This window comes from Chelmon rostratus, chromosome 1 (genome assembly GCF_017976325.1).
Source record: "Chelmon rostratus isolate fCheRos1 chromosome 1, fCheRos1.pri, whole genome shotgun sequence".
Classification (NCBI taxonomy): Eukaryota; Metazoa; Chordata; class Actinopteri; order Chaetodontiformes; family Chaetodontidae; genus Chelmon; species Chelmon rostratus.
Window position 1 is genome coordinate 8,459,957 of NC_055658.1, and position 12,683 is coordinate 8,472,639.

General features: G+C 43.1%; 1 protein-coding gene across 1 annotated transcript; it reads right to left on the minus strand.

Moving 5' to 3' along the window:
- Positions 1-3,013: 3,013 nt before the first annotated feature.
- On the minus strand, positions 3,014-12,602 carry LOC121619228 (hexokinase HKDC1-like). Its single transcript, XM_041954823.1, has 21 exons — positions 12,540-12,602; positions 10,991-11,153; positions 10,709-10,866; positions 10,444-10,566; positions 9,759-9,854; positions 9,493-9,592; positions 8,717-8,900; positions 8,455-8,610; positions 8,138-8,371; positions 7,668-7,809; positions 7,390-7,546; positions 7,107-7,255; positions 6,875-6,994; positions 6,528-6,623; positions 6,268-6,367; positions 5,436-5,526; positions 5,156-5,269; positions 4,705-4,860; positions 4,301-4,388; positions 3,356-3,501; positions 3,014-3,152 (listed from the first exon to the last, which is right to left on the minus strand). Exons 1-21 carry the CDS (start codon positions 12,600-12,602, stop codon positions 3,014-3,016), a joined length of 2,775 nt encoding a protein of 924 aa, XP_041810757.1.
- Positions 12,603-12,683: the final 81 nt, after the last annotated feature.

Genomic DNA, 12,683 nt, shown 5'->3' on the forward strand with positions numbered 1-12,683 from the left:
CCTGCCTGGACTTGTCGCATTCATGTGCGCAGTGAGCAGCACTGACACTTGTGCTGCTGAAGCTCTGCTGTGGCTGATGCCTAAAAAGCATTAAAGACGGTTTCTCCTATTGATCTGATCTGAAAATCTCACCTCTAATGTTCATTCAAGGTGAACCAAAAAGAATCAATGTCAGTGCAAGAAACAAAGAAATAGCAATAAATACATATATTAATAAATGTAAAGGTGTGGTAATCAATATGTCTTCTGCTCTATCTCTCTTTCGTCCAAATAATTGGGCTGTAACAATCAGCTACCTGTTAGCATGTCTCTCATTGTAAAGATGTTTGCTGATGGTAAAAAGATACCACAGATCAGCGAACAATCATTAGCCGCCTTGCTCCTGCTAGTTTGACTGATCTCTGCAGCTTGATGTTACATGACTGCACACAGTATTTTCAAGATCTGTACACTCCACGGACCCAGCAGCTCTATTCCAAATAACCCCAGCAGCTTTAGCTTCTCCAGATGATTACACTATGTGGATAATTGAATTACCTCCAAGGTTAAAGTTTTCCCATGATCAAGCGGAGTCGGCATCCTACAGTTATCGCTGTGTTTTGGGGCATTGCGGCGTCTCATTTTTCCGCTGTCCGCTCCAAATAGAGGTTCACATCCCGGCTTCAATCTTCCATTCATCGTATGAAATAAAAAATGAAAGCCTGTGCTCCCTGAAAACTACTGTTTTTGTCGGAATCACAGTCCTACCAGAGAAGGGCCAGAGCTCGTCCCTTTGTAGGCCCTGGAGAAAGCGCCCCAGCGTCTGCCCGTCTGCAGTTGACCATTTCTGTTTGTGTTTGCATGCATGTGTGTCAAAGCTCTTATTGTTGGTTTACAGGGGAGACAAAGACACACACCCACATGCTCACAGAGACGTGAAAACACACACACACACACACAAAGTGAATGTATAATAAGCCTCACACACCTTGCTCCCTGAAGAATGCCCATTCAGGAAGACTGAAAAATGTGAGGGCTATTTGAGGTAATTCAGAATAAAAGCTCAAATGAAAGGAAGGGATGTGCCGTAAAGGTGTACGGCAGAGAGGAGGCAGCTGATGTAGGATGAAAGGACATAGGAAGGGACATACAGGAAACAGAGGACAAGAGTGACAGGACTGCAGCTTCTGCATCAGTCACCTAACTGTGCTGCACGAGCTGTAGAATCAGCAGCACAGCTGTGTGTGTGTGTGTGTGTGTGTGTGTGTGTGTGTGTGACACGTAGCCCTCATCTGGTAGCATTCCAACATGTTAATCCCTGACAGATTACCTAATGTTTCACTCCAATTGGCACGTCAATTTCCTTCCTTCCTTTCTTTAATCCTTTCTAATTTGCTCCTTTCCTTTAGTCTTTCTTTCCTGATGCTCTGGTTTTGATTTGCATCTTCTTCTGCTGCTGTCCGCCTGCATCTTCAACCCATTATCTAATCTGTCATGAATGGATTATCATAAATACTACACTCATTATCGCTGCAGTATTGTCAAAATCAGTAGTTCGATCTTATAATGCAACTTGTAAACACAAAAACTAATTGTCATTTTTTGCCTAAAAGGACTAATAAAAAAGTCCAATCATCACATTCACAAAGACATACGATACTAAAACCCTCCAGCGTCAGTGCACTTGTTACGTCAAATGTCTAAAACTTTGAGGTCCATGTCTCTGCCTGTGCTGTTACTTCAGCATGTACTGTGCAGACAGACAGATAAAGACCCAGGCGAATGGGCAAGGATCCAGCAAGACAGATAAAGCAGACAGACAGGATGACCAAAATGGCACAGATGTACAGACAGACAGACAGAGAGGAGACAGACCAGTGATCACAAGGACAGAGTCAGTCCAGAATGACAGAACAGAGCGCTGCTTGTTTTTATTGTTGGGAAGTGTGGTCAGCGGCATTCCAATCCTCCTCCTGCCCTTCATCAATACTGAAATACACACACACACACACACACACACACACACACACACCTTCTCTTTGTCTCTCTTTTATCCAACATTTTTATCCAACACTATATATTTCTGAATAGATTGATATAAAATATTATCAACATTATATAAGAACTGAAGAACTTATTTACCAAATTACGAACACAGCAAGAATAACGATTTACAGATGTGAAGTTTTTATCTTTTATAATTTATTACCGAGATATTTGTATCCGTTGCTGCTAAAGCTTTGGTCATTCACATCATTTACACAAACCAGTGTGCGGTGGGAACACACTGTAAGGAGTCAGTGTGGGGGAATGTTTGAGCAGAAGGAACGAGACCGTTCAGTTCTTATCGTCACAGAATCACATCAGACTGTGTGTACCGAACGGTCACATTTTGACATCTGAACTGGCAGCTAGAACAGCAGCGTGTATCCTTTTTGTTCGGTTGCACATGAAGTGCAAACTGTGCGTAGTTTGCAGTGTGTGATTTTTGATACGGGCGTTGTTTCTTTTCCAAACCCAGCTGGTCCTATCAGAGGCAGAGAGCGTAATCAGTGCACGGCTGATGCTGGCATGTGACGGAGCGGCCGTGGGTGTTCCCATGTCTGAGTCAGTAATGACTGGAAAGTAGAACCAAATATTTTTGCCAGGCAAGTCATACATTTACAGCGAAATTTAGGAAGTCATCTAAAATACAGAGCCAGTAATAAAAGAGCGGCATTTCAAGGGACAAATCAGACAAAAGGTTTTCTGGGGTTGACAAGCTTTTCTGTCATTGTGTGATAATCCATTGATCGGAATCCAGTTCTGTCATTATTAGGAACCTGAAGTTAATCCCTGGCAGCAGTCACACAAATGGCTGTGTTCGTGGGTGGGAAGCCTGTGAGGGATCATGCAGTGAAAACCTCTGCATGTTCAGGTGAAGCTCCTCGTGTCAGGTAAAAAGACACTTGCAGCAACAAGAGCAGTAGAGCTGAGGGAACTGGGTATTCCAAATTAGGAGAAAAGTAAAAAAAAAAAAACCTTTGGTAAATCACTATTTTCGGTCATGCTTCTGTCTGGCCACAGCGGAGATGAGGGCAGCACCTTTCCCGCTGCCTTCTTCTGATGGCAGGAAGGTCACGTTACACTGAGGAGCCAAAACTCTGGCAGTCTCTTGGAGGACTTGAGAGAAACTAGAAAGAAGCAGCAGCAGAAGAAAAAACTTGTAATTTTATAAAGCAAATTGAAGAATAAAGGGTAAAAGAAATAAAAGCAGCTCTTGAATCCAGTTACCAACAACAAAACATGAACTTGAACGAAGTCTTACGAGTCGAACGAGTAGTTTTGCAGTATTTTCACTCCAAACTACAGCAATTGCAAATAAAAAAAAGCTCACTGTGGATGTAGTTTGTAGAGTGCCCCGTCCACCCCTACAGTGATGTTCAGATGGTCCAGTCCTCGGTTCTCTCTGATCTTATCGACCACGGCCGCCATTCCTGCTCCACACAGCTGAGCTGCACGACGTGACACCACTCCACACACCTGTGTAACAATCAAAACCCTTATCATTATTGCAACACAAACAGACTGTTGGTGCCACAGTTTGCAGAGCCACAAAATATCATATCACTCCTCAGGCCAGTGGAAAGAATCCGAATCCCAAAGTGAGGTTGCAACAGACAACACGATTTTCTGGGTATTGTGATGTTTCAAAATGTAAACTCTTAACCTCTCTCTGGTATTTGAGACCCATTTGAGACTAGAAATAGGCGACAGTGTTGCAGAATTGAGCTATAACACATCTAAATGCTAATTTTTGAGTGTGAGTCACAAGATCATCTAAATGTTCTCTGTAGTTTGCTAATAGGTCTTTATAATGGCAGATATTATAACTATTATAATGTGTGACTAACGTTAATCACGGCTGCATGGCATTCAGCCAGTTCAAGGGCCTGGAACGTCACCATGGCTTCATGAGGAAAAACTTAAATGGAGTGCACCTGTGTGTTCCCTGCAATGAAGTAGCTATCTGCTGTGCAATACTGGTCCCAGACAGTGTGTATATCATTGGCCTAATTTGATTTAGACTTATGTCTCCTGGCTGTGGGGGGCCACTAGAATACATTATTACATTAGACATTATTAATGTCACAATACCAAAAACAAATGCTAAAAATGTCTGTCCTTGTCCTGCACAGTTGTCAGGTTCAGTATAACAAAACACAAACTTTTAGTAGATTATGTCCTTAAACTGAATTTTACTTCACACTGCTTTAACACACTGATCTTCAAGTTGTCTGCAAACACGACATAGCGTTGCTCATCATTTACTGTCTTCTACCTCTTTGACGATGATGCTGTCGTCACAGGTGCTGTCGAGGCCCAGCTGCTGGAGAATAGCTCTGACCTGCAGTAGAGCCAGGCGGTCACTAGGGGGAGACAACACAATTACACACGTCACAATGAAATTGAGCCGCACACCAACTGTCATACTTAGACAAGTGTGTGTGTGTGTGTGTGTGTGTGTGTGTGTGTGTGTGTGTGTGTGTGTGTGGTAGAATGGAGGAATCATTTGAAGAATTAAGATTTTCTGCAGATTTATTCAGCGAAACTGGAATTTATCTGAAAAAGACATGCATACATTTGGGCATGTAGGCTCGCTCAAACACACACACACACACACACACACACACACACACACACACGCACACACAAACCCTAACCCATACAAAGAGTTCCTCCTACCTCTCAATTTGTGACAGGTATTTGGTTTCAAAGATTCCAGGTGTTTTTAAAGCTTCGGTGACGTGTCCTCTGAACAGTAGACCTCCTCTGGTTAAATCCAACAATACCTGACGGACAATTTCTCCTAAATACATCCCACTGGTCAGCTTTTCAAACCTGCACAGATCAAGTTACAGGAGCACGAGACACATACATGTGCGTAAACGTGGTATGGTATGGTATGGTAGGTATGATAAAGTCTGCATATATACACAAAGAGACACAAATGAGCTGCTGTGCTGAGATCATGAGACACACACACAGGTTAAACAATACTTTACTGATCAAACATGAAGTTCAATATGTGCGTTTGATGATCAAGCTGGAGGCAGCCATACACCCACCCACTCACACTCACACACACACACACTCACACACACACACACACACACTCACGGTGAGTGTTTCTAACCTTTGTTTTCCTGGGTTGATTGAGTTTTGGTTCACCTCATGGTCATAAGGTGTGATGAGTTCATTCAGAGAGCCATCGTCACCCAGACCTCCCCACTCTGTGTTTATACACATCCTTGGTATCTCAGCATCCCCCTCCTTTTGCTCTCCTTTAGTTCCACCATCCTGCTGCGAGCAGGAACAAATGAGGGGTTCAATATCTTAATCAAAAATGAATTTAAGTCACTCACTGATGAGCATTTTATAAAACTTCTTCTACCTTATTCTCCTCTATTTCAGGCGACCCCTCTTCTCTTTCCAATTTTCCAATCTTTTGTTCAGTCTTCTCAATGTTCTTCAGGTCCTCCATGTAACAAACATTAGTGCCAGTTCCTTTGAAACAGCAGTACCAATGTTATATAAAACACTGCAATTACAATAAAACAAGCATTCAAAGTATGTCAGCTCGTCAAACTCAGAAGCTTGTGTTTAGGTGTAAAATCCAGTGTGCATAGCAACACACACAGACAATGCTGGTGAGGACCCTGTTCTTTTCAAGCCCCAAAACTTAAAATTAACCATCATAGCTACTTCACAGCATGTAAATTAACAGTTAAATCAGTCAGTTAACAGCATAAAATTTCTGCAAATTTCTCTTTGGAGATGAATAAAGTATCTATCTATCTATCTAAAACTATGGATTGCTGTAAATTTTAGATGTTAGAACAGTATCTTACTGTATTTTTAAAGAATGTAAAATACTGTTAAATATTCATCCCCACATGTAAATTAACAGTTAATGCTTGGTTAAGAATAACAAACTGTAATTTAACAGTATAAAACAGTACTTTCTGTCAAGCGGTGGAGACAGGCACCACATTCAAAATAATTACTATACTGTTAAAATAAATTACAGTAGGTGCATTGTAAAAAAAAAAAAAAAAACAACAGTAAAATACTGGCGTCCCTGCTGCCAGTATTTTACTGTTATTTTCCAGTGAAATTCTTTGCAGTTTACAGAAGGCTGAAACCAACCTTAAACATAATTGCAGACGACCTCGGTCAAAACAGAGTGCCGCGTTGCCAAAATGTCATCACTCTGCTAAAAATGTAAACACCCTGAAGGTCACATACCAGCGATCAGACCAATTTCACACTGAGGGTCCTCATAGGCACAGCTCATCATGGTCCCAACTGTGTCATTGACAACGGCTACTATGTCCAAGTCAAACTCCTGCAGATACAAACAGGAAAGATTTCCTTCATGTGTGTAAAGCATCCTTAGGTTCCTTGAAAAAATTGCAAGGTATTATTATCATTGTAGATTGTAGCATTTTTCTTTCACCTCATCTGATGAAACCCAGGTCATCTTTATAAAACTTTATTCTACTCACGTTGCGTCTCTTGATGGCCTCCCTCAGCATGCTAACAACATCATGTCCTTCACAGTCTGTGGCCTTGTAGCCTTTGGTCCAGCTCACCAATGTGCCCTACAGGACAAACAAAGGTTGAGAAAGGTTACAAAACTGGCGTTGCTCCTTTTGGTGTTTGTTTATTTGTGTAATTGTTACTGTGTAATTTAACTATCTTCTGAAAATCTTCATTTGAAAGGTTTTTAATTTGTTTATCGATTGATCACTGGTTGTTGTTCCTATGAGAAAGAGTTTTCTGTGGTTGCAACAAACTGAACTAACGTAAGTGAACTCAAGCCAGAGACAAACACTCTGCTGTCCTGACTTACCGTGTCAATAGCTGTCTGCTCACAGGGGAAAGAGAAGGTGAAGCCCGCAGGAAGACGAGCGTTCTTCATCCCCATGTAGTCCAGGAAGTCACTAACGCACTGCGCTATATGGTCAAACAACTAGTGGCAGACAGAGAGACAGAGAAACGTTTTTAATGAAAATGCATTCCTTCCAATGCTGGTCTTTCTGTCTGGATTACTTCGTGCTAACAGTCCAGCAGAAATGTCCTACCTCTTCTCCAGTTCCCTGCATTATCTCCAGCGGTATGGTGTAGATCTTATGGTAAACTCGTGAGTTCTGTTGAAGACCCTTTTTAAAGTTCACCAGCAACGCTCTGAAGTTTGTTCCTCCCAGATCCAAGGCAAGATATTTTCCATGCTCTGGAAAAACACACAGCTAATTGAAAAACAACTTTGAAACAACTCAAAACTTTGGGAGGTTACGTCTCTGGTCGAAGCTGGAAGAAATTCTGACAATGAATCAGTTCATTGTGTTTTTCACTCTTGTTTCTGACCTGTGCCATCAGGTGTGCGGTACACAAAAGAAGGCAGCATCTTGATGGCAGAGGGGCCTTTAGTCTTCAGCCCTGTCTCCAGCCCGGCCCTCATCCTGGCCTTGACGAGCTGAAGCTGCTCTTGGCTAAGTCTGAAGGGGGACAGCGTCTCATCCACCTGAAATACAAGTACGATTTTATCAGATAGGATAGCATTCATAAGGATGCTCTCGCAAAGACACATGCTGCATACAGCACAGAAACACACACACGCACACACACACACACAGCATCCTAACCTTTTGCCTTTGTGATGCCAGTCGTTGGGCGACTGCTGTCACCAGGGCAGCTCCTTTGCTGCTGCCGCTGTCTGAGAGGACAAATCTGACATGGCATTCAGGAAGCAACCGGCGCACAACTTTATGGAGACGTTTAGGATACCTGTGACCATCAGACATTAATGTTTAGTTTCTTTCTGTAATCATCTGTAACAACGACATATAGCAGGAAGAGCACAGGTGTTACTGATAAGATAAACAATGGATTCTATTCATGTCATGAAGTCATGACAGTGAGCCAGCATGCACAATACTAGGACACTGAAACTGAAGCATCTAAGTGGAACAGACACAGTCTCAGTGGAAGCCATCGTAAACTGTAATATTAACAGCTTCGCTTTTCTACTGTCAAAATGTATCCCATGAAAAACACCTACTGATGTGCACAACTGGCACATGGAGTGTTGGTGACTGTTTTCATGACAACTTACTGTGGGTGCGTCTTGTACAGAGTCCCGTCCACACCCACGGTGATCCTTAATGTCCTCACATTCCGGTTTTGCTTAATGCGGCTCAGGATGGCCGCCAGTCCTGCAGCCACCAGATTTGAGGACCTGAAGGACACGATGGTGCTGACATGTTGAACAGCAACACAGTCGTCAGACGTTGGGGACAAATCAAGCTCCATGAGAATGTCTCTGGTGTTCTTCAGACCGTCTTTGTACCTGAAATCCACAGACATGTATGTGTCACTTGTTCTTACACAGAAAGACAGACAGACAGACAGACAGACAGACAAATAACTTACTGCTCCATGGCTGCTACATGTGCAGTGGTTATCTTCCCTTTAGTCCTCAGGGCATCAGACACACGTCCGTCAAACAGCAGTCCAAGTTTAGCCATCTTTAACACGACCAGCCTCACTAACTCACCCAGATACATCCCACTGATCATCTTCTCAAAGCTACAATTAGGAAACAAGTGTGGGAACACAGAGACCGAGAGGTTTCAGACTGATATTGTGTCATGCATGCTGTGACATATCATGTTGGATCAGCTGCTTTTCTCACATTTGTTTTCCGGGGTTGTTGGAGGCCGCGTCGACATCCCTGTCAAACTCAGTGATGTACTCATTCAGAGTTTGATCATCTCCAAAGCCCCCCCACTCAGTGTTCACACACATCCTGCCCTCGTCTCCCTCCACCAGGTCGACATGACGCAGCGCCTCCATGTAGCACGCGTTAGTGCCTGTACCTAAACACACAAACATACAGTACAATACAATACAATACAATAGGTGTTTGCTTTTGGTTTGTGCGCCACCATTAAGTTTCAGTTTTGGACTTCCAAGGGAAAAAGTTTGGCCACCTCCGATTTATACTGTTAAAAGAAAGCTGCACTAGTTACCTTAACTTTCTGCCTTTAAATAATGACAAGAGGGTATTAAACCTAAACTAACTTTAAAGTTAAGTTCTTGTTCTAAACCATCTCTGAACACCAAACCCACCCACACAAAACACACTCACACATGCACTAAGCCGGTGAACCACCAGAGGGAGCAGCAGTCGAGGTGCCCAGTACTACTTTCATCATATTTTGCTCAAATAGGTTCATTTCATATTAAAAATAAATTCTAACCTTTATGATGTTTATGAAAGTCTCAGTTCAATTTTACTTTCAGAGTCTGTTTCTTGCATTGCATCATAATGTCAGGTGCTCCTTTTTTTGCCCACCTGCTCTATAGCACATGTACAGAGAGCATAACACACAGTTTCCTGCCGCCTCAAACAGCTACAGTGAGCTGTGTGAATCTGATGGCGTCTACTCTAAAGATGAACATGCTCACCAATGATGAGTCCTACATCGCAGAACTGGTCATCAAAGCCGCAGGTCATCATGGTCGCTACGGTGTCGTTAACCATGGCCAACACCTCTACGTTCATACCCTGCAGAGTCAGTTCCAGAGAGATACCAGGTTTAGAAGGTTAAAGTCATCAACTCATCACACAAGACCTTTACAGGCCGCTCTGATACAGTAAACGAAGAATAGTTTGTGGGTCATACAGGTTAAGTCATGGCTTATGTGTAATGCAGCGAATTCAGGCGTATTACCCCAGTTCTGTCAATAGACTCTCTGAGGGTCTGGACCACATCTTTGCCCACAAGGCCTCGAACTCTGTAGTTCTTACTCCAGTTTAACAAGAATCCCTGCAGCAGAGGAAGAAGAAAAATATTAAGAAAATGTACAGAGTGATGTATACTGCAGGAGCATGCAAGGAGGGTTAAATCTAGGGGAACGGGAACATCTTTGAGCCACTGGTGAGATATTTGGATGGGTCAAAATCAAAACCCAGAAAGTGCAAGCCTTCACAGAACACATCCGATCAATGGACAGTAACATCAAATTCAGGAGCAACAGCTTGGGCCTTTTTGGGACAAGAGGGCCACATCAGAGTATAGAGGAAACAGAACCCTGTAACACCAAGCTGATAGTGTACCAACAAGTGCCCAGGCCCAAGAGAAGGAGAACAAACATCTGAGTGTTACTCGGGAAGCTTGTGGATACCCTAACTGGACCTTTGTGAAAACAGGAACAAGATCCAGGAAGCTGATCCAACAATACAAAACAATACACCCAAGCAGTTGTCTCTAAAAGTTTCTACAATCCAGTCCAGTTGCTGGGTCAGGGTCCTTGATTCAACCCTCCTTGGTGATCCATGACCTGGGTGACTGAGACTCTTCACACACAACGACAGGTGCAGCTCATGAAAACCAGCTGGATGTGTAGTGTCATTACCCGATCCAAGGACGAGTGTTCACAAGGGAAAGAGAAAGTGAAGGCCAGAGGATGTTTCTTCTCCAAACTGATGCTCTTCTCATGCAGGAAGTCCTTCAGAGACTCTGACACGTGGTCAAATAGCTGCAGACAGAGAGGGAGAGAGGAGAGAGAGTCAAGGAGAAGGTGGATTCATGCAGCTTCTACATGCCTTCTCTGTTCCCTCTACAGTTGTGCTTCCTCTTGTTCCTCTGCTTTTCACTGTCCCTCACGCCCTCCTCCATACCTCTGTTCCTCTCCCATTGAGTAGCTCCTTAGGTATCGGGTAGGTCCTCTCCTCCATCTCCACTCCTCCCCTCCTGATCCCCATGCCCTCTCTCACTTTAACTTGGAGCACCTTAAACTTGGAGCCTCCAAGATCCAAAGCCAGGAACTGTCCTTTCTCTGCAGGAGCGAGACAAAAACATACAATATCATCTGTAATGTGCTTCGTGTGTGTATGATACGTTTCCCTTAAGAACACGGCACAGCAGCCCACAGAGGTTTGAAAACCATGAACGTGACTAACCCTTTCCATCAGGAGTGGAGCGGACGTGTGTCGGCAGCATCTTCACCGCTGCCGCTGCGTTACTTTCAGATGAAAGGCCCTTCTTCATTTCAGCCAGGAAACGAGCCGAGATGTCTCTTAGCTGGTCGTCATGGAGGCGCATGGCATGCAGGAACCTGTCCACCTAAAAAAACATGAGAGGGGAGACAGAGAGCAAACACACAGGCAAAGATAAATGAACCATACTGATTTATTTCCTAACGACTGGACTTACACGAGAGAGGAAAGAGAGAAAAGAGGAAAGGAGGAGAGAGGACGAAGTACAGTATAAAGTCTCCTCTTATTTTTCTCACAACCATCCCTTCCATCCTTTACACTTAAGAGATCTAAATATATTTAGTTATAAGTTATGTAATGCTATTTTATCCTGATTGTTAATGTGGGCCAAACATGTAAGCGTTCAGGCAGTGCAGCAGTACGTCCTTTGCTCACATTTAACGCTTGTCTTAAAAACGTAGAGTTCAAAATGACTTCAATTAAAAGCCATTTTGTGGTAAGGGTTGCTTCATCATGGGAGGGTAGTTTAAGGTGAGTGGGTGTTGTAAATAATACACGTGACAGCAAGAAGACCATACACAGTGTATGAAAGTGTCTTCCCACGCTCATTCCCACCCTGCCTGTCAAACTATCCCTGTGGTGACATGTTCAGGGGACAAGGTCCCTTTGGCCGTGCACATGCTGGGTGTGACTCCGTATTTGTGTTTGAGTGAGAGTGAGTACAGTGTCCCTCATGGGACCGTCAATAGATTGTCCCTGAGAGCGTGTGCGTTGATCCCATCTGCATTAACAGAGGAGTAGTGACACTGCCAGAGATGTTAATCATTGCTCAGGAAAAGACGAACGGTGACACAGTAACTTATGATGATGGCACCTTCACCGTCTTATTATAGCGCTGGCTACTGCCTTATCTATATGGTTGTGAGCAGTACCAAGGAACTGAAGTGCTGGATTCAAACATCAGGATTTGTCTTTTTTTTTTTAAATCCTCTTGTCATCATATGGTACATCCTGCCTCACAGTGAATGATGCAGTGCTACATTAGAGCAATAAGTGAGATCTACACAAATAACAAAAGTGAATCACCGGGATTTGCATTCACAGCATTTGCATACATCTTTTACAGTATTTTGGTCTGGAAAAGCAAGGAGATCAATACACTTATTTGATTTGAAGATGATCCTATATTAATGCCCACAGCAGGAACATTGGCAATTTACTGATCTTAAGGTCACTGATTTAGCATGCAGTGTAAACCAACAGCTGTTTACATCTTGCATAGTAATTGTATTGAATTTGCAAACTGTTTTTTTTTTAATCTGATTTATCCACAACTTTCATTTAAAAACAATAACAATAATGAATAGAGTGTCCCAACTGTTACCAGGTCATATTAGTTATATATTCCCTCTATTAGAAAAGTATTTTCATTTTGGTTTCTTCAGTGCTGGGAATGAGTGTTACTGGAACAAACGTAGTCACAGTTGTGAGTTTCATGTACCGCTGCTCTCACCTTCTTTGTGGGATCCTCCTGGAGTTTGGAGAAAAGGAAGGAAACAAGATGAACAGCCAACATCTCGATGTACGACGCACACCACCATGAAAACTCTTCGCTGATGTGTTTGTGTTCCTCTCTGAGTGCAGAAAGTTGTCTGTG

Coding starts and splice junctions, on each gene's coding strand:
- LOC121619228 (XM_041954823.1), bottom strand. CDS start 12,602: ATGTTGGCTGTTCATCTTGTTTCCTTCCTTTTCTCCAAACTCCAGGAG. Junction 8,611..8,716: donor AACAACCCCGGAAAACAAAT/GTGAGAAAAGCA, acceptor TCCTAATTGTAG/CTTTGAGAAGATGATCAGTG. Junction 3,502..4,300: donor ACAGCATCATCGTCAAAGAG/GTAGAAGACAGT, acceptor ATTGTTACACAG/GTGTGTGGAGTGGTGTCACG.